Source organism: Coregonus lavaretus (assembly GCF_964263955.1).
Source record: "Coregonus lavaretus genome assembly, chromosome: 4".
Classification (NCBI taxonomy): domain Eukaryota; kingdom Metazoa; phylum Chordata; class Actinopteri; order Salmoniformes; family Salmonidae; genus Coregonus; species Coregonus lavaretus.
The window spans coordinates 42,301,354-42,322,705 of NC_139991.1; the positions used below are offsets into that span (position 1 = coordinate 42,301,354).

Here is a 21,352-nt window from a genome sequence, read left to right on the forward strand (position 1 = left end):
TTTCATTTAAGTTTTACGGTAGTTATCATATGGGATAAAACCCACCAACCATCTACCTATCACATGACCCAACCTTACACTCCTCTCTAACACTCCTCTCTAACCTAATTTAGTGGAGAGTGGTGGTGTTGGCTGTTAACCTTCAGCTCAACTTGTTTGTTAGGAGAAGAGAGTTTGAGAGGGTGTAGAGGGCACATGAGGTGAGGCAAGAGGGGAGGGGAGCAGGAGGGGGAGGAGAGGAGGCAGAGGAACACTCATCCAGTTTGCATGGTGGATTATAAAGGGACTCTCTGGCTCAGTCTGCCATCTCTGCCCCCACCTTATCACACCACAGCTCTTCTCTCTCTCTCTCTCTCTCTCTCTCTCTCTCTCTCTCTCTCTCTCTCTCTCTCTCTCTCTCTCTCTCTCTCTCTCTCTCTCTCTCTCTCTCTCTCTCTCTCTCTCTCTCTCTCTCTCTCTCTCTGTCTCTGTCTCTCTCCCCAGTACAGTGGATCAATAGTTCTGTTAGCTAAAGTTTCTACAGCATTGTTTGTTATTTATGGTACATTGCTGTTGCCATAGGACTCCTCTCTATCTGTCTATACTGTCATTGTATTAGATTGCTGTGTGTATTGAATGTTTGTGCTGATATGTTTCTCCTGTCAGAGAACTGTCAGATCCTCCACCTCCATACTGTCTAATCCTCTCAGTAATACATTAGAAGATAAAAGGATGAGGGGCTGAGAAATCAAAGAATCATCCATGAATACTCAGTGTCAAGCAGCCTGGCACTTCCAGCTATACACACACACACACACACACACACACACACACACAAACATACAGTACAGCATTATCCCAGTAATCTGAGCTGGAGGGGCAGCTGTGCTGTGGGTAGAGGGGTTTGTTTCAGGGCTGATTTGTTTGTTTGGGCCCTGGCACACAGATGAGCAGTAATCAGTGGAATTAGCAAACAGGATTGTGTTAGCCATGACGCTGATCAGGCTGCTAGGCTTCCTCCCCCACAGGCCCATGCACAGCCCCGGACCTCAACAACTCAATCCCACTGCACCTCACCACAATATGGGCCAGGCTAACACAGCACACAGGGAGACCCATTGTCAAACAGCCTCCAGAAGCAGCCTTTTTGACAGTGGACTGATTTTGAGATGCGATGCAATGGATAATTTAACTGTATTAATATTAAATGGAAGAGCGGTGTTGTGGTGTGTGGTCTTGCCAGCTTTTGAATTGGTACAACTGTATCTGTTTGGATCTGGTATTAGTGTCTTCCTCTTCTTTCATGTCTTTTCCTTTCCCATGTGTGAAAGGTTAGCATTGACTTCCCTTTAATGAAGCTTTAGATTGTGCTGCTGGCACACTCCCCTCTCCCTAAGGCCCGTGCTCAGGGAGGACGACATTCATTTCACTTGATTAAGCTATAATTTCCCTGAAATGGCTTTGGCTCCGTGTTCTGAATGTCCCCTTTCTCTACCCAAGGCTAGTGTTGATTCTGCGTCTTTATAGATCCTGTGTACTGACTCTCTCTCACTCTCCCCCTCCCCCTCTCACCCCTCCGCAGGCTTGGTGGTGCGAGAGGCCAGTATTGAGATCACAAGGCAGCAGGTGGAGGAACTGTTTGGGCCAGAGGACTTCTGGTGTCAGTGTGTAGCCTGGAGCTCTGCAGGGACCACCAAGAGCCGCAAGGCCCACGTCCGCATCGCCTGTGAGTACCCTTCAACCCTTCACCCATATCCCCTTTTGTAACCCTTCAACCCTGTCCCCATACCGGGACCTATTCCTGTCCCCATCCCTGTCCCTGTCCCCATCCCTTGTCTTAACAGTCAAAGAAGCCACCAGTCACTGAGAGTTCAGATACATTCTCATATACTTTATCTGATGATGTGTACAAGAGACAGTTTGACAGGCAGTCAAGAAAGGGCTCTCACAACGAATGGCCCTTTAAAACAACCCATAGACTCCAGTCACATTCTGTATAAATTGAGAGAAACAGAGGCCGGGAGGGTTGTATACACAAAGTAGAAAGGATCAAATACATGTTTATGCCAACGTTTCCGTTTATTTGTTGGTGGTCCTCAAATGCCCTTTTCTTATGTTAGTATTTCGACTGGCAAGTATACCAAATATAAACATGTTTTCCAGTAACAACACATATATTTTTTCACTCGTGCTTAAATCATTTTAATGTCACCCAGAGGACGTGCCAATCAAAACATGAAGGGAAGTGGAAACTCTAAGGGAGAGAAAACTGAGTAGCTTTATGTCTTTCGGTTGTTGAGTGATCACTACTTTTTACAGATCTTTTTCCACTTTATCTTCTCTGAGCCACAGGTCTTCAATGTTAAGAACCATATGCATTTCTGACTTCAGCCTATGTTGTGTCCAGTCTTTCTTTTTTTTCAATAGAGTGACAGAGGTCTCTCGGATACCACCCTGGTCTCATAGACTAGATGGATCATAGTAAATGTAAATCCAAGACTCTCAAATTAGTATGATATGTTACATTTGGGTATGGTTACATAAGTCAGAAGGTTAATTAAGGCAAAAACGAAAGGAGGAAGGTTGAGGTGGATGGGTAGGCATATAACGTGAATGTCTACCAACCCAAATGCTGCGTGTTCGAATCTCATCACGGACAACTTTAGCATTTTAGCTAATTAGCAACTTTGCAACTACTTAGCATGTTACTAACCTTTCCCCTAACCTTAACCCTTTAACCTAACTCCTAACCCTAACCCTAACCTTAACCCCAACCTTAACCCCTAACCTTAACCACTAGCCTAGCCAATGTTAGCCACCTAGCTAACGGTAGTGTTAGCTACCTAGCTAACATTAGCAACAACAAATTGAAATTCGCAACTGATGATACGTATTGCAAATTCGTAACATAATGTACGAATTGCAATTCGTAACATATCATGCGAATTGTAATTCATAACAAAATGGGTGATGGACATACACAAATTAATGCATACTATACGAAACGTAACATATCATACTAAATGGAGGGAGACAGATTTACATTTACTATGTTAGGATTAACCCTGAGTCCAGGTTGGGGACACTTATTGCTGCAATGTCCTCCCTCTGTATGTAGTAAATACGTAAATCCATTGTGATGGGTGTCAGAGGGCCCTCAACTAAGGGTCACTTCTCTATTGGCCGTTCAGGGACCCTGTCAGGATGACACACTACTAGGTCTCTGAGAAAGAGCTGAGCTTGTACCTCTGTTAGTACTCATCAGTTAACACTGGCTATACAGTCCTACTACAGTCACAAGCCTGGGCCCATTGCACATATCTTCACCAAGGCCAGTTCAGTTGCTCTCATCTTACCAGCTCTGTCTTCCACCTTACTTTAGCCGTAGGCTACCTGTGTTGGAATGCCATGCCAGGCCAGCCACTGACTAATGCAGTCTCCCCACAGAGTTCCCCCGCTGCTCCACCTCTACCTCTACCTCTACCTCCACCTCCACATCATCAGCTGTTCCACCTCCACCTCTACTTCCACCTTCAGCTCCACCCAGGGGCGGACTTAGTGATTTGGAGGCCCCAGGCAGAGGCCAGTCTGAGTTTCTACCAAGCTAGCCAATTTGACAACCAGGCTTCCCTAATACGGATAAGCCTGGGGAAGTTCATGGCAGAGAAATAGCTAAATAGGGGTGGTGACCCGATGTAAATCAGTGACGCCTCGCTACACGTCAAACCAATCAAATGCCTTTCTTGGGCAGAGCACCAACAGTGCTCACTAGATTAGTGTCGCAGGTGCAACAGTGCACCTACATATATTTTTACCAAGGAATTACCTGCATACATACCTTTTACGTGCAAATTCCCCATTCACTTCTATAAATGTTTTGGCCCGGTACCGGGTTACCTTCAGACGAGACCCGTAGAGCAAAATGGAGAACACCATCATATTTCCATAGAGGGGTCATATTAATTTTGTTGGCCAAACCGTTTGGACGCTACAGGCGTTTTAGTGAGAAGAACCATTTTCAAGATGTCTCCTGGTCTGACAAACACCACTGTAGCTCTGCCATCAGCAGATGCGGTGGATTGAGCCCATGCAAACAGATATCTCTAGCTTAAACAGAGAGAATTTGATGGCTATTTTTTTATTTTGCCTCGAACGAAGCATGGGAGGGCTTCAAGCTGATAAATTATTGTTTTAAAAAATGTTTTATGCCCAGCTCATGAGGCCCCTTGATGATGTGAGGCCTGAGGCAATTGCCTCTTCTGCCTAATGGTAAGTCCGCCAGTGCCTCCACCTCCACATAATCAGCCATCATCAGCAGCCTGCCAGGGCTAACCTTTCCCTCAAATCAGAATGGATCCCCTTTCCTCTACTATCAGAATGGATCCCTCTTGCCCCCCTATTAGATTGTCCTGAATGGATTATTGTAGCTCCTCTCTCTCCTGGGCTTCCTGGCAGACCCAGGCCACCTCATAGACAGCCACGGTCCCTCTGGAGACTAATGGAAACTCTGGTAGGTCCCCCCCTTGTCCGCCTCCCACAAACAGATGGTTTAATCAGGGGCTAAGTAACACTCAGGGCTGATAAATTCAGGTGGTGGTTGGGTGGTGGTGGTGGTGGGGGGGGGGGGGCATACAGTGATCAATGTTAACACTATGAGACGAGTGGCATCTTAAAGGCTGTGCACTCTGGACCCGGGGGATTATTTTCCCCCCACTGTGATTTGTTGTGCGTTTGGGTGTGTGTTATTGTGAGTTATTGCAGCCCATGTTTCCCTTCTGCCACGATGACATGGACTCTCATTGGCCAGTGATTTATCTGACTCCACCTCCCTCTCCATGGTTACCTTTGACCTGACGTACAGGTCGGGGGATGCCTATAGTTCTATCTTAATGATCACTAGTGTTTCTTTGAAATGGGTAAAAAGCAACAAAAAATGTCCTTCAATTGACCTAGGGAAATAAACCCGTTATACTGAACCTAGAAGCTGAAATTGTATGTGTTTGTGGCGTTGTTATTTTTCACAAAACTAGTAAAGCTCACATTCATCTAATTAAGTTTCACCTTGGTAATTCTCCCTGGGCGCCAGTCCTCAAGTTTACATCTGCATCAGGGTTTATTGGTTTATTAAGTGAGGGAGAGAATGCGTTGAAATGAAACCCATAACTGTGAGACTTCTGTAATTTAGCATGACAAGTAGCCAAACACCATGCACTTAGCGTAATGGCAGTCAAATGCGGTGGTAGCTGGGGCCTGTAGGGAGGCCTGGGGAGGCATAGATATTTCTGTGGTGTAACAGGGAATGGTGCGACTCCCACAGGAATGTCTACTCAGCCTTATACCCTGCTGCGCACCCAGCTCCACATCGCCTGAGCCTGGGAGAGGGGGAGAACAGAGAGTAAGGAGACATGGTTCAAAAATATAGCTCAGGAGCTATTCATTTCACTCTCTGTTCCTCCATTTCTCTCTCACACACTTTTTCTCTCTCTCTGATAAAGAAAGCATACTGCCGTAATTCCCCAAAGCTACATCTGAATACGTTCCACTCAAGATTATATGCGCTATCCAATCTATTAATTTCATACTTGATCTTTACGGAAATTGCTTTCAATGCAAACTTTTATGGATATCCCCCTAAAGACAGACATAAGGTTGAAATGGAACTTCAATTCTCCTAGTATTTCTATTTCAGGGCTATTTGGTCTCTGGTGCTGATATGGCTGTTATGTTGTACAGCAGGGTTTTGGCTAAAGTCTGGTGGTGATGTATTTTGTTATGAGAACATCTCAGAGTTAAGCTCTTCTCTTCCAGCAGGGGATATGGAGCAGTGCGATGATCAATTAAATGTTTCTATTCCAGTTGGACTTCTCTCTCTGTTGATATTCCTCTAACAGACAGGAGATCATGAAACCAACTGAAGTCCAGCTTTGGGAAGAGGCATTCGGACTCAATATCAAATGGGTGGACAGACTGTCTGTATTGTAGGGACTGGAGAGATAATGAACATTTATAACCTGAAATCCCAGAGCAGGCTTGCTACTGAGTGACTCACAGAGTTATATTTATGTAATGGAATTGAGACTTCTTCTGTAATAGTTCCAAATGTCTCCCGGACAGTCTTACAACATGGAGAATGACTGGAGAGTTGTTAAATGCTCATCCTCCTATGTATTCAAACTCTGCCAATGGCTGTACTATTGTATTGGCATTTCAAAGGCTTTCTGAGTGAGCTGGAGAGTCTTCTCTTGACATTCCTTTCTCCTTCAGTGTGCAGTCTGAAGGTATGCTGCACAACACCACAACTCTTTAATAGCATTGGTTTAAATCCTCTCTCTCTCGCTCTCTCTTTGCCTGCATCTTTCTTTCTCTCTCTCTCTCGCTTCCTCCCTCTCTATCCCCCCTTCCCCCCCCCCCTCTCTCTCTCTCTGTCTCTCTCACTATCTCTCTCTCTCTCTCTGCCCTCTCTCTCTCTATCTCTCTCTGCCCTCTCTCTCTCTCTCTCTCTCTCTCTGCCATCTCTCTATCTCTCTCTGCCCTCTCTCTCTCTATCTCTCTCTGCCCTCTCTCCATCCTTCCTTCTCTCTCTATGTCAGCAGCAGATTCAGACATGCCAGTGGGGAGCAGTCACATAGTGTGGATGTGGGCATCAAATCCACTCTTTTCCACTTTGTGGTTTCTAGTTTACTCAAATTACAATGTTGATGAGGAGGCCATTTCAGAACCAGCTGGGAGGAACATTTTGTGGTACATCCATAAAATACCTTTCACTATCCATCTGTCGATGCTTAAATTTTTTTTAAATCTGCGTGTCAGCAGATCTCCTTTCTTTCAGAATCCAAAAACAAAATGCTAAAGCCATTTAAAACCATAAATCGACAATTTACATTTGCACAAGATGTCTGTAACAGCCCTATGCTATGTCATTCCAGAATCTGTCTACAAAAGTTGGTGGAACCCTTAACGACCCCAACGGGTGGTTTCCATGGATGCTGAGAGTAGAAATTGATATTCGTGAGTTCTGACCCAAAGAAATTAGGAAGCTCTCTCTCACGACATCACGACCACATCGGCTATCCTTGTCTCTCTGTCTATGACTTTCTGAAGGGGAATATTCGGTTGTAAATCTGTCAATTTACAGTCCCTGTTATTTCCAGGACCCGCTATGTCTGTCCATCACTAGCTCACTGATGGCATGCTCATCTGGCCCTACAGCAGAAATACCTGAATATCTGAAGTGAACCATTTCATTTACACTATTCAGAAACTGACAATAAGAGAGTTTGATCTAGAACTCCATTCACCATACACAAATATACAGTACTATACCGTATGTGATTGTGTATGCTATTCTTCTCTCTTGGTTGTCCTCTGAGGGTGGCTTAGGGGTTCAAACTCCACAGGCAAGTTCATGGAAACCCTTGACTCAGTGTACTTATAGAGCAGATATGATTTGCAGCTTGGCTTACCTTTCAGCTCTGGGCTTCCATTGCTTTGTAAGCAGGGCTGGTCCATGCTTGGTTTAACAGTGAAAGTCAGAGTTGGCTTCATGTCAGCTCCTCCAGCCCATTCTCAGGGATTACACACTGTGGCAGGGAGTTACTCGTGTGTGTGTGCGTGTGTGTGTGTGTGTGCGTGTGCGTGCTCTTTGACACTATGGACTAAAACTTGGTGTCAAAAAATGTTTCTCTCCGAGCTGCCTGAACATTTACATTCACACACAGTACTCAACAAAATGTTTACAGATTGAAAGAAAAATAAACCCTACAACATTAACTCAAGCATGTTTTTTTTTGCTATACAGGAACAATGTTATTCTAGACTATTCATTAAATGTGGTTACTGGGTTTGATTAAATGGGCTCCTGTGTCAGGGAGTTAGTGTGATAAGCAGAACAGGGACATTGCAGGCTGTTGAAAGTGCTGTCACTGGAGTTTGGGTGTACGAGTGTGTACTTACTACTCCACTGAGTCTGTTCTCTAGCAATTGTAGTGCTGCAGATCCCTCCCCCCTTCCTCCTCTTACACAATCTCCCTCTTGCCCAGTCTCTCTCTCTCTCTCTCTCTCTCTCTCTCTCTCTCTTTCTCTCTCTCCCTCTCCCTCTCTCTCTCTCTCTCTCTCTCTCTCTCTCTCTCTCTCTCTCTCCCTTCTCCTCATTTCCCTCTCTCTCCTCTCGTCTCTATATTATTTCTGCTGCTCCTCTGTTAGCCCGTGTCCCAGCAGGTGATGATATATATCTTATGAGCTTTGGGTTCCAGTGTAGCATGACGCTCACCTTAATCCTCCCCCCTCCACAACTCCCCCCTCCGCCCCGACCGTCCCGTCCTGCCCTACTCCATCAGGCTCACACACTGGAGAAATATTGGCTTTTTATTAGAGGAGGGAGAGTGATCCCTCTCTCAGCAGCTCCCCGCCGTCCACCTCCGATTCTTCAGGCTCTCTGTGGAATGAGAGGACAGAGAGAAAGAGAAGTCTAGCTTTGTTTCTCACGGAGACTGCTCTATTGGCCCTATGCAGTACTGTATTTGCTAGCTGTGAGAACGACAGTCTACAACCTTCTAAGCCTTTTTTTAATCAAAAGACATCAGTGATATAATTCAGCATCCCCCCATCCTCATTATTACATACATCATGTGTAGAACGTGAGGGATATGTTACATAATGTTTATTTATGGTTTGTTGAATTTTTTTTCTCCAGATCTCAGGAAGACATTTGACCAGGAGCCTCTGGGAAAGGAAGTGTCTCTAGAACAGGAAGTGCTTCTTCAGTGCCGCCCACCAGAAGGGATCCCTGCTGCTGAGGTAAGGGTCAAAGGTTATGGCTCAAATCTACAGTGATTTACTGGTATTTTGTCTTCGAATGAATGAAGTAAAGTAAATAACCTTAGCTGGTTTACAGGCTGGAGCTACTGTAAGCAGCAGAGCCTAAAGCTGTGGCCCCATAATGTCAGCTACACTGGGACCTCACGTCTTAACCAGGTCTCTACTCCTCCCTAACAGATGGCAACTCCAGCTCCCCTCCTTACTCCTGATCTTAACAAATAGAGCTGGCTCTGCCGCATCAACATGACAAACCAATAAAATGTACAACTTTTACAACAACACAATGCTTTCCGGCCTCATTGTGTCCCTTTTTTACCCACCTATTCGGTCAGAGGAAATCCTTCAAGTGCACTTCCTGCAGGGAAGATTAGCCAAATGAATTGGCCTGATCTGAGGTCTAGCAGAGCTACTTCCTCACCTTGAATTAGCGATGCTTCCTAATGCGTTATGGCTAATACCATGAACCACATTCCTGGAGGCTTATTTGAATATAACATGTATTAATAGTAATTGTTAGAATCTTAAGAAGGTGTATATTTTAAGTGGCCTGGTAGATTTGAGATTAAGTTGTATCGTATCTGCCTTAAAATGTTATTGTTTCTGTCTCAGATATGCGTACCTTTCAGGATGCCTTACTGAACTAAATTAGGCAATGCCAATAAATAGAAGTAGAATGTATTGGCCTCCCGAGTGGCGCGGCGGTCTAAGGCACTGCATCGTAGTGCTGAGGCGCCACTACAGCCTCGGGTTCGATCCCAGGCTGTGTCACAGCCGGCTGTGACTGGGAGAACCATGGGGCGGCGCACAATTGGCCCAGCATCGTCCGGGTTAGGAGAGGGTTTGGCCGGCCTGGATTTCCTTGTCTCATCGTGCTCTAGCGACTCCTTGTGGCGGCCAGGTGCCTGCAAGCTGACTCCGACACATTGGTGTGGCTGGCAGTGTGTCAAGAAGCAGTGCGGCTTGGCAGGGTCGTGTTTTGGACTCTCCCGAGTCCGTAGGGGAGTTCCACTGATAAGACAAGATTGTAACTACCAATTGGGGAGAAAAAAGGGGTTAAAGTAAAAAATTAAAGAATTAATTATTTATCAAATTCTCTATGTCAAAACACCATTTGTTCTGTAGCTTCAGTAGTCTCAGTCATTCTTGTATGACATTACAGAGTTGTTCCACACAGTCTCATGCACAGATAAGCACTGCTCTCTGCTTCCTCACCAGGCTTTTCAAGGCCATGTGTGGGTATTTCCTGAAGGTTGGTCAGTCATCACAATGTGGCTAAGGGAGGGGAAATGTGTACTTATCTGCAATAAGAGCAGGGTTCCTAAACATGGCCACTGTGTATTATCCTCCCTCTGTCAAGTAGCACCTCTCCCTACCCCTCCATTCAACATTGTGGTGAGTTCAAAGGCCTTAGTTATAGATTACAGGGACAGAGATAGAGGGAGGATGAAAGGGAGAGAGGGACATGGAGAGAATGAGAGAGAGAGAGGGTGAAGAATAGAGAGAAAGAGAGAGAAGTAGAGGTAGAAACCGAGTGTGAGAGAGAGAGAGGGGAGAGAGAGAAATAGAAGGAGAGCGAGATAAATAGAGAGACGGGGAGAGAGAGAATAAGTGTCCTTTGGAATGAGATTTTCTCAGGTCTGAACTCTAAAAACGCCTGCGACTGACCTGGAAAAGCTGAGTTAAGTGAGTGGAACTGCATCGCCTTTATCCTCGGTGAGAAGTGCTGACAAAACTAAATGGAAAGAAAAGTTTGGGCCAACTCTCTCTTGGAAACTCTCCTTCTTACTTCCTCTAATATCTTTTTTTCTATTGGTGATTCCAACTGTTTGGGTCAGAGTGATTCCAATCAAGCTTCTTCTCTCTCATTGGCTCAGTGGGATAATTAAGACTCAACAGGAGCCCAATTTTGGTGACACACCTGTGCTCACCTGGACCTTACAGTTACTGTAGCAACACAGCTGTGAACTGACGGAGCAGAGAGAATCAATCTTATCTCTGTCATCATCAACGAAGGTGCATGAAGTCTGATGGCATGACAGATTGTAGTTTGTACGGAATGAAAATGGAGGGGAGGGGTACTGTATTGAAGTGGAAGCCTAGGCAGGTGCCCAGCGTCATTAATTAATCACACACGCTTACCTCACTTGAATAAAGACACCAGTCCATTACCCTTATTTTTCTTATTTTCTGAAGTAAAACACAGCTGTTGAATGAGAAAATACACCCAAACTGATCCTGAGAGCCTTTTTCCTCTCTCTCCGCCTGTCTGTTTGTCAGGCATTTTCTCACAGAAATGCTTTAGGAACCCGGCTAGGGAAAAACAGATGGGCCCAAGTTTGTGGTTGTATATGCATCTGCAGAAATATGTAGCAGAGTCACTGCAGAGGAAAGATGAAAGGTCTGTCGTATTCCAGCCACAGGGAGACAGAGAGGGAGGGAGAGGGAGAAGAGCTATTGAGGGTTGTTGGGTTTGGATCCAGTGGTTTGTCAGTTGTCTCTGTGGCTCTTTTACTTTACTCTACTTGAGGCAGAGAGGCGGTGGCCTACTGTGCCCATTCTGCCCATGTCTTACAGCGCTATGCTAAATCATTTAGATGGGTTCTGATGGACTCCACTTTATTTTCCAGGCCTAGATGGTACTACGCAAGGATTCACATCACACATTCTAATAAAAACAAAACATAATACTGTACTCACGCAAGCGCGCATGCACACACGCACACGCATATGCACGTACTGTACACATACACATGCACACACACATACACACACACAGTTTGACCTGGAATGGACCTTGGATCCTGGGAGAAGCTTTTGTATTTTTAATGGTCCTTCATTACTATAGGAAGGTCATTGCATGTTGCTGGATTGAACATCGCATTTGACGACGCAATTACAGGTGGTTAGTTTATCGGCAATGTATGTCAAAATCACAGTAGTATTACTGTTGAATTATGAATGATTTCTGAGGACAACAATTTCTATCTACCCTGGTGCTGTTTTAAAGGGGATTATCAACATTTAATCCATAATGGCATCTATGCACCACACCCTCCACCTTTTACAATATTAATCTGCTTTCATGTTTTTTTCTTGTCTATGTCCTTTTCCAATGATTGGATTTATGTAATATTGAGGCACGTAATCCTGAGAATATGATCATGTTGTGTGAATACAAAATACTGGTATATAAGTGGCTGTTTTTAAAAGCACCAGTTTTTATGTGTTTTGGTGGTTTAAAACCTGCGCTGACGTCATCGATGCTTTGATGCTGACCTGCAGTAGCCAAAATAATTTGCATTGATACAAGCCCAGTGGGCAAAACTGGTTATAAGGATTCCTCTACAAAAAGAAACTGTTTCAAACCAAAAAAATGGCGTCATTATGACGTCCCATGCCAAATTCTGCCCACTGTGGTGATGCAGTATAATTTCTGCCCACTGTGGTGATGCAGCATACTTTCTTCCCACTGTGGTGATGCAGCATACTTTCTTCCCACTGTGGTGATGCAGCATACTTTCTGCCCACTGTGGTGATACAGCATACTTTCTGCCCACTGTGGTGATATAGCATACTTTCTTCCCACTGTGGTGATGCAGCATACTTTCTGCCCACTGTGGTGATACAGCATACTTTCTGCCTACTGTGGTGATACAGCATACTTTCTTCCCACTGTGGTGATGCAGTATACTTTCTGCCCACTGTGGTGATACAGCATACTTTCTGCCTACTGTGGTGATACAGCATACTTTCTTCCCACTGTGGTGATGCAGCATACTTTCTGCCCACTGTGGTGATACAGCATACTTTCTGCCCACTGTGGTGATATAGCATACTTTCTTCCCACTGTGGTGATGCAGCATACTTTCTGCCCACTGTGGTGATACAGCATACTTTCTGCCTACTGTGGTGATACAGCATACTTTCTTCCCACTGTGGTGATGCAGTATACTTTCTGCCCACTGTGGTGATACAGCATACTTTCTGCCTACTGTGGTGATACAGCATACTTTCTTCCCACTGTGGTGATGCAGCATACTTTCTGCCCACTGTGGTGATACAGCATACTTTCTGCCTACTGTGGTGATACAGCATACTTTCTTCCCACTGTGGTGATGCAGCATACTTTCTGCCCACTGTGGTGATACAGCATACTTTCTGCCCACTGTGGTGATACAGCATACTTTCTGCCTACTGTGGTGATACAGCATACTTTCTGCCCACTGTGGTGATACAGCATACTTTCTGCCCACTGTGGTGATACAGCATACTTTCTGCCCACTGTGGTGAGGCAGCATACTTTCTTGTTGTGAGAAAGAAACAGAAACAGATTAAAATCCCCAGTACACATACACAGACACAGGGTAGGTATGTGTTCCTCCAGGGGCTGGGTTAAGACAGAGGAGGAATAATCCTTCAGGCCTCACAGACTCTTTACACACCTAGCCCTGATGCTACACATTCATTTCTGATGTACCGATAGATAGTGGCACAAACACACACTCTAACTACTCAACACACACACACACAACTAACCTTGTGGGGACACACAATTCAGTCCCATTCAAAATCCTATTTTCCCTAAACCCTAAACCTAACCCGTACCCTTACCCTAACCTTAACCCTAACCTTAACCCGAAAACCTAACCTTAACCCTAACCCTAAACCTAGTTCCTGACCCTAAAACTAACCTTAGCTCCTAACTGTAAACCTAATTCTAACCCTAACACTAATTCTAACCTTAACCCTCAACCCCCTAGAAATAACATTTGACCTAGTGGGGACTAACAAAATGTCCCCAGTTGGTCACATTTTTGTTTGTTTACTATTGGACTTCTGGTCCCCACAAGTATAGTTAAACATGTCCACACACACACACGTGTGCACACACACAAAGAAAACAAGCTGCAGCAGACATTTATTTTGGCTCCCCTCACCAACATTACCAATGAGGCTTTGGCATGAGAGGACTGAAATACTGGGATTGAGGTTTCTGAAATAGCACAGCAGTTGAGTCATTTATATAAGTCTTACTGTGTGCTCTGAGTACATTAGACAGAAACCAGGCTACCCTAAAAGTCATTGTTACATGTGTTTCCATCCCCATACATATTTAATGTACTTAATCAAGAGCAGAGGGAAAATGTCATCTGAGAGGCTATTCTAGTGGGAGTAATGGTTTGGTGAGACCACCATTTTGGTTTCTCATGGTTTCTGTAAAGCTCACTCAAGAGAGACCAGACCAGAAGTGAGGGAGGAGGGGGGATAGAGACAGAGAAGGAGAGAAAATACTTTCTAGCCACCCCGTGAGGTCGGACCCTTCCCTTTCATTACCTCTGTGAGGCCTTTTCATTAAAGCCCAGAGGGCCTAAAGGGCTAGCTCACACTAGTGACACACAGTCTCCTCCTTTCACACCATGAAGATGTGGCAAGCAGCTCATAAAACCAACTTAAATCTGCCTTCTGAAAGAATGCGGCTTTATCGTTCTCTCTCTCTCTCTTTTCTTCTCTCCTTTCTTCTCTTCCTGCCCTCCGTCTCTCGCTCCACTTCAAAGCACTTGTCACAGCCCCCAGATAAAGACGGGGTTCAGGGGTGACGCGGCGCAGCCGCCGTGCTGCTGAGTCTGTTGCCATGGAAGCAGGCTTTTCATTCAGGCATCTCGTCGTCTGCCGGGGTCCTGCCGTGTTATCATGGGTAACGAGTCATTGGTGCTCCACGGGGAAGAGGCCCCTCTGCCATGCCTAAGTCCAAATGGATTTACACACCAGAGGAGAGGAGCAGAGGAGAGGAGAGGGGATGAGAGAGGACTAGGGAACAGAACCATTTTTTACATTTTAGTTATTTAGCAGACACTCTTATCCAGAGTTACTTACAGTCAGTGCATTCATCTTACCACATATCACAGTCATAGTCAGTACATTTTACCTCAATTAAGAGGTTATCAGCCAAGTCAGTGTTAGTTGGAAAAGACAAGTGCTACTTAATCTTTTTTGGGTGGGACAGCCAAGAGACCAGGGGTGGCAGAACAGAGTACTCAGGTTTGAGTTGTAGGGTTTGGGCATAGCCTGAAGGTAGGGAGGGGCAGTTCCCCTTGCTGCTCCGTAAGTAAGCACCAGGGTCTTGAAGTTGATGCGAGCCTCAACTGGGAGCCAGTGGAGAGTGCGGAGGAGGTGGGTGACATGGGAGAACTTGGGAAGGTTGAACACCAGGTTGGCTCTCACCCATAGTAGCAGGATGATGACTTTCACTGGGAAATGTGTCTTAAAACACATTTGTTTCAAATTAATCTAACAATGGTCAAATGAGTGAACTCATTGCTCATTGTTTTCACTGAATCATTTACAGTCTATTTCATACATACAGTACCAGTCTAGAAAAGCCTGAATCCCTGGCCAGTACAGTTTCCATGTTTTCTCTCATGCTGTGTAACTGGTATTCATCAGTCTAAATATACTTTTAGCCCCGTTCCCTCTTCACAGGGAAGGCTAAGGTGTAAAGTACACAACAGGCCATCAGTCAGGTCACTGTGCCAGTGAACAGCAGAGTGCTTCCCCCTTCAAGCAGCCCTGCACACCATCAGGTGAGAGGAGGAGATGAGGTGAGGGTGGAGGGTATCAACAGTAAAAACCCTTCTGAGTGTCTGGTCGGTGGAGGAACAGTTGATGAACAGGAAGTGTGTGTTCATTAGGGGGACCCAGGGGAGAGTGTGTGTCAGGAGGCCAGACCTAATCCCCACGGCAACCAACCCAATGACTACCCTTCAGGCTGCTGCTTGTCAATCATCTCAGTCGTGATTTGTTCCTGGGGTATGATTCACGGCTCTGGCTCGCGTTCTCATTTTCTCTCTCTCTCATTCCTTTGTTGCTCTCTTTGTGTCTCGGAGTCAAACGTGAACAAACATCCATTTGTAAAGGCTTCAACAGGAATGTCACAGGTAGATGAAAGAGAGGAACACAGTACAGTAGTATAGCACCTGGGTCTCTTACAAGTCCTGGAGGGGATGACTCCTCTTCTTGTAGGTCAGACATGGTTATGGTTATGATCAATGTTCCCTCTAAGCTGCGTGCGTGCGCGGGCATGCAGCTCCCCCGGGGACTGCCGCGCAGAATAAATATCAGCCTGCAGAGAGAAGCACGAGATTGAACTTCACTCAACTTTCTAGAGTTTTCCCTGTTAGTTAACACTATCAATGTTTCCCTTTACTTTGGGAATTGTGATCGAATCAAGGCAATATTAGACACTTTCAATGCAACATACCGAAACAAAACTAACTATGCAAGGACTTAGTATGCAAAACTAACTATGCAAGAGCTTTTCTTGTAGGCAGAAAAGGGTAGGATTCTATTGGATTCACAGGCACGACTCAGGACTGTACTCTACACAGACCAGTGCACCATAACCAATCAGAGCTGCAGTAGGCCTACAGTATATGCAAATAGACCATTTCCATATATGGATCTGTGCCATTCGCTTTGAACTGGACTGTTTTTACAGCATGCGGGGTTGTGAGTAGATGCGCTTGTTTTGAGATCAAAGCGAGAGCTACATGTATCAACGTGTGCACATTTGTACATTTGTTCATATCCTTTGTTAGTTAGTGAGTTATTAGCCCAGTTATATATAATTTGTAGTGAGCAATAGGGGAGTGACTGCTTCCTACAAGAGCACAAAACGTGTCCATTTCTAGACATCTTTGAAAAGCGAGTCAGGTAAAGAGCTTTCTTTTTTGTCTTAACGGGGCAGTGCTTTATTTTGAAACAGGCTTGAATAAACTAAGTAGCCAATAGGCAGAGGGTAGCATAATTTGTCTGCTTCTCTGTAATAATGGAATGGGAATAATTATGCATTTTATTTTGTAAAGTGGTTTCTTGCATCAAACACAACAACATTTTCAGTCACCTCCTTGTCTGGAGGACAACTGGATAAACAGGTTAATGTCAAGCCCTGCATGTTTTTTTCAAAAGTCTCATAGAAGGTAGGCCTACATTGAACACCACACATTGGCTGAGACTCTAGGCTGAATGATAGAACAGCTATTTCCATGTATTTCCATTGTTTCTGATGGTAGGCTACTTCCGCCATGCCTACATTATGATCAAATAGCCACAGTAGCCTACTTGGACACTGTTAAAACTAACTTAAAGCGGGTACAGCCTCAGTGTTCACAATAAACGCACGCCGGAAGTTGTACTCAACAGACCTGAAATTTGCTCAGTGACGAAAAACATTTTGAGGGAACATTGGTTATGAGCAGGCCTGAGTTGAAGGGTGCCTATCAAGACTTTAGGGACGTCACCACCCACCCAGGACAGGGTGCTCAGTAAGCCAAGAATGAGATCTGAGCAAGGCTACAACAGACAACAGCAGCCAACACAATGAACTAACCAAATACAAACCTCAGGCTAACGTCTATTATATTAATATCCATAACTCCCCCTCATTCAGGCTATATCAGATGTACTGTTGTTTTCCACTCCACTCTGATCCTCTGCATAAATATGTAGAAGGGCATCACATCTACGTATATCTTTATACCCAGTAAACCCACAGCACTGTCATATTAATATTTATACACGTTGATTCGGCACATATTTCCATATTTGTAGTCAGGACAGATTCAGGGCATATGGTTTGTTGTCTAGCTCGCTGTGAATGAATAATCATTCTGTAACCTTGTGTAACTCGTTCTCCAGGTGTGTAATTTGGGTGTGTAGTGGAGATGTATTTAATTTTATTTATTTATTTTACCTTTATTTAACTAGGCAAGTCAGTTAAGAACAAATTCTTACTTACAATGACGGCCTACACCGGCCAAACCCGGACGACGTTGGCCAATTGTGCGCCGCCCTATGGGACTCCCAATCACGGCCGGTTGTGATACAGCCTGGAATCGAACCATGGGGTCTGTCGTGACGCCTCAAGCACTGAGATGCAGTGCCTTAGACCACTGCGCCACTCGGGAGCCCAATATACATTACTATATGAATAAATGACACAGGTGTTTACTCCGAGAGATCAGTCAGTCACATGGTGAAGGAGCCAACCTGTTAATCAGGCTTCTACAGAAAGGATCCAGTATTACTTCATTTGGAATACTTTCCCTCAGTGATACTTTTCCCTTCCATCCATATGATCCAACCACCCGGCCCATTTTCAGTGCTTTCCACCCACGGCTTGCCATGGGTTTGTCTTGTATAAATGCAAAAACAAAGGAACGTTTTGCTCTACATCTTTGTCTCCACTACTAACAACATTTCACAAGATATAGTTGTTGGGTGTTGTAGCAAGGAGCTCTGCAGCCCACCCACATATCATGGTTCAACCAGCAGTTCTCCCTCAACCTGTTAGAGGGGACAGAGAGCGGTAGTGACAGCAGCATCAGGACTAGAGATAGTGTGGATGGGTCTTGGGCAGTGGAGGTGGCTTACCCAAACCCAGTAGACAATTAGAGCTGAAGACAAACCGCTCTGACACAGCTGACCTCCACTTTCTCCTTGACATCCAGTGGTAATGAGGACGTCTGTGCCTGTGTGTGTTCTGACTGGACGCCCACACACACACACACACACACATATACTAGGCTACACGCACACACAAACACATCTCCAACCACATCGATCCATCATCTTCTTCTTCTCTACATGCAGGATCTTGTGGGCGTGCCGGTGTGTGCGCATGTATGTGCGAACCAGTAACGGTATGTTCATAATTGCCATGTTTTTTGTCTTCTAAGCAGATTTGAATACGGTACTCATTGTTCTAAAAACAATACATTTTGTCTCTTAAAAAGTAAGAGATTTAGGTCTATACTATGCACAAGGAAGAGAGAGTTGATATTCATTTCACATCCCTTTAATCTACACATGTTAAGAATAAAAAACTAACTGAGAGAGTCTTAGTAATTAGGAGATAATAATTAATTGTATGATTTTGAATCTCATACATATTACCCTGGCCTGAATCCAGTTTTCTCCATGGTCATTTATCTGAGAGTGCAGTAGGTGTTCATGAGGAACCACTAGCTATGTTCTATATATTCCCTTTCTTTTTCTCTCTCCGTCTGTCCTCTTCTTCTCTCCTCTCCCACTCTTCCTCCCACACCATAAATTGTCATTACAGTATGACTTTATCTCTTCTCAATCCTCTTTTCTTCTTCCATCTGACTCTCTCTATCTGTTCTCCCCTTCTCTCTTTCCCTCTCCTTCTGGCAGCCTCATTCACTCACCTGCATGTATTATGGTCTTCCTCTCTCACTCTCGCTCTCGCTTGCTCCCTCACCCTCTCTCTCTCGCTCCCTCCCTCATCCTCTCTCTCTATTTCTCTCCCACTCTCTCTCTATTTCTCTCCCACTCTCTCTATTTCTCTCCCACTCTCTCTCTATTTCTCTCCCACTCTCTCTATTTCTCTCCCACTCTCTTTCTATTTCTCTCCCACTCTCTCTGTCACGCCCTGGCTCTGGGGACTCTTAAATGTTGAGCCAGGGTGTGGAGTTTCTATGTTATTTTCTATGTTGATGTTCTAGATTGTTTAGATCTATGTTGGCCAGGGTGGTTCCCAATCAGAGGCAGCTGTATCTCGTTGTCTCTGATTGGGGACCATACTTAGGCAGCCTGTTTGGCACTAGTCGGTGTGGGATCTTGTTCCGTTAAGGTTTGTTTTGTGTAACCTAGAACGTCACGTTTCGTTTGTTTGTTGTTTTGTCGTGTGTTAAGTACTTAATAAAATGTACGCTTATCACGCTGCGCCTTGGTCCGTATCTTCCATAAACGATCGTGACAGAAGATCCCACCAAAAGAGGACCAAGCAGCGTGTCCAGGAACAGACAGCCTGGACCTGGGAGGAGATCCAGGACGGGAAGGGATCCTGGACTTGGGAGGAGATTCAGGCCGGAATGGATCGACGTCCTTGGGAGGAGACTGTGGAGGCGCGCTATATAGAGGAGCAGCGGCAACGCAGAGGGTGCTGGCCGAGGAGGAAGCCCGAGAGACAGCCCCAATAAAAAAAATTGGGGGGGCTAAAAGGGTGGTTGGCGGAGCCTAGGGTTAGAGCAGAGCCAACTCCCCGTACTCAGGCTAGGAAGCGTGTGACTGGGCAGGCTCCATGTTATGCGGAGCCACGTACTGTGCCGCGAGTGTTCCGGGACAGTCCTGTACGTCCTGTGCTAGCACCACGCACGTGTCGTGCAAAGATGGGCATTCAGCCAGGACGGGGTGTGCCGGCTCAACGCTCGTGGTCTCCAGTACGCCTCCTCGGTCCTGTATATCCTGCGCCAGTGCCACGTGCTGTAGCGCCAGTACGAGTGCACAGCCCCGTACGTGCTGTGCTGATGCCTCACACGTATTGTGTGGAAGTAGGCATTCAGCCAGGACGGGTTGTGTCAGCTCTTCGCTCCAGACCTCCAGTCCGCCTCCACAGTCCGGCCCGGCCCGTTCTGTCTCCCCGCACCAAGCCAGTGGTGCGTGTTCCCAGTCCAGCCCGGCCTGTTCCTGCTCCCCACACCAAGCCAGTGGTGCGTGTTCCCAGTCCAGCCCGGCCTGTTCCTGCTCCCCGCACCAAGCCAGTGGTGCGTGTTCCCAGTCCAGCCCGGCCTGTTTCTGTCCCTCGCACCAAGCCAGTGGTGCGCGTTGCCAGCCCGGTCCGGCCTGTTCCTGTCCCTCGCGCCAAGCCAGTGGTGCGCGTCGCCAGCCCGGTCCGGCCCGTTCCTGCTCCCCGCACCAAGCCAGTGGTGCGCGTCGTCAGCCCGGTCCGGCCCGTTCCTGCTCCCCGCACCAAGCCAGTGGTGCGCGTCGTCAGCCCGGTGCGGCCCGCTCCTGCTCCCCGCACCAAGCCAGTGGTGCGCGTCGTCAGCCCGGTCCGGCCCGCTCCTGCTCCCCGCACCAAGCCAGTGGTGCGTGTGTCCAGTCCGGCACGGCCCGTGCCTGTTCCACCGGTCAGCTGCTCCACTCCGGAGCCAGAGCAATCCGCTCCACCGGGGTACGGTCCAACTCCTGTCAGCGGATCCACTCCGGAGCCAGAGCAATCCGCTCCACCGGTGCCCAGTCCAGCTCCGGCCAGCGGCTCCAGTCCGGAGCCTGTACAGATCGATCCACCGTCGTCGGGTCCAGCTCCAGTCAGCGGTGCCAGACCAGACCAGGGGCGCAACGGGGAGGTGGAGAGAAAGTGGTGGTCACGCCCGGAGCCGGATCCACCTCCGAGGCGGAATGCCCACCCGGCCCCTACCCTGTTGTGTTTGTGGGGGGGGTACTGTCACGCCCTGGCTCTGGGGACTCTTAAATGTTGAGCCAGGGTGTGGAGTTTCTATGTTATTTTCTATGTTGATGTTCTAGATAGTTTAGATCTATGTTGGCCAGGGTGGTTCCCAATCAGAGGCAGCTGTATCTCGTTGTCTCTGATTGGGGACCATACTTAGGCAGCCTGTTTGGCACTAGTCGGGGTGGGATCTTGTTCCGTTAAGGTTTGTTTTGTGTAACCTAGGACTTCACGTTTCGTTTGTTTGTTGTTTTGTCGTGTGTTAAGTACTTAATAAAATGTACGCTTATCATGCTGCGCCTTGGT

At 46.3% G+C, this 21,352-nt stretch overlaps 1 protein-coding gene across 1 annotated transcript in view; it reads left to right on the forward strand.

The window, feature by feature from the left end:
- Positions 1-21,352, forward strand: part of unc5cb (unc-5 netrin receptor Cb) — a gene marked incomplete at its 5' end in the record, with an annotated part of 165,702 nt that overhangs the window by 98,941 nt on the left and 45,409 nt on the right. The window contains 2 exons of the mRNA XM_084159660.1: positions 1,562-1,705; positions 8,672-8,775. Of these exons, the coding sequence (XP_084015786.1) occupies positions 1,562-1,705; positions 8,672-8,775 (248 nt within the window). The remainder of the gene's footprint in view (positions 1-1,561; positions 1,706-8,671; positions 8,776-21,352) is intronic.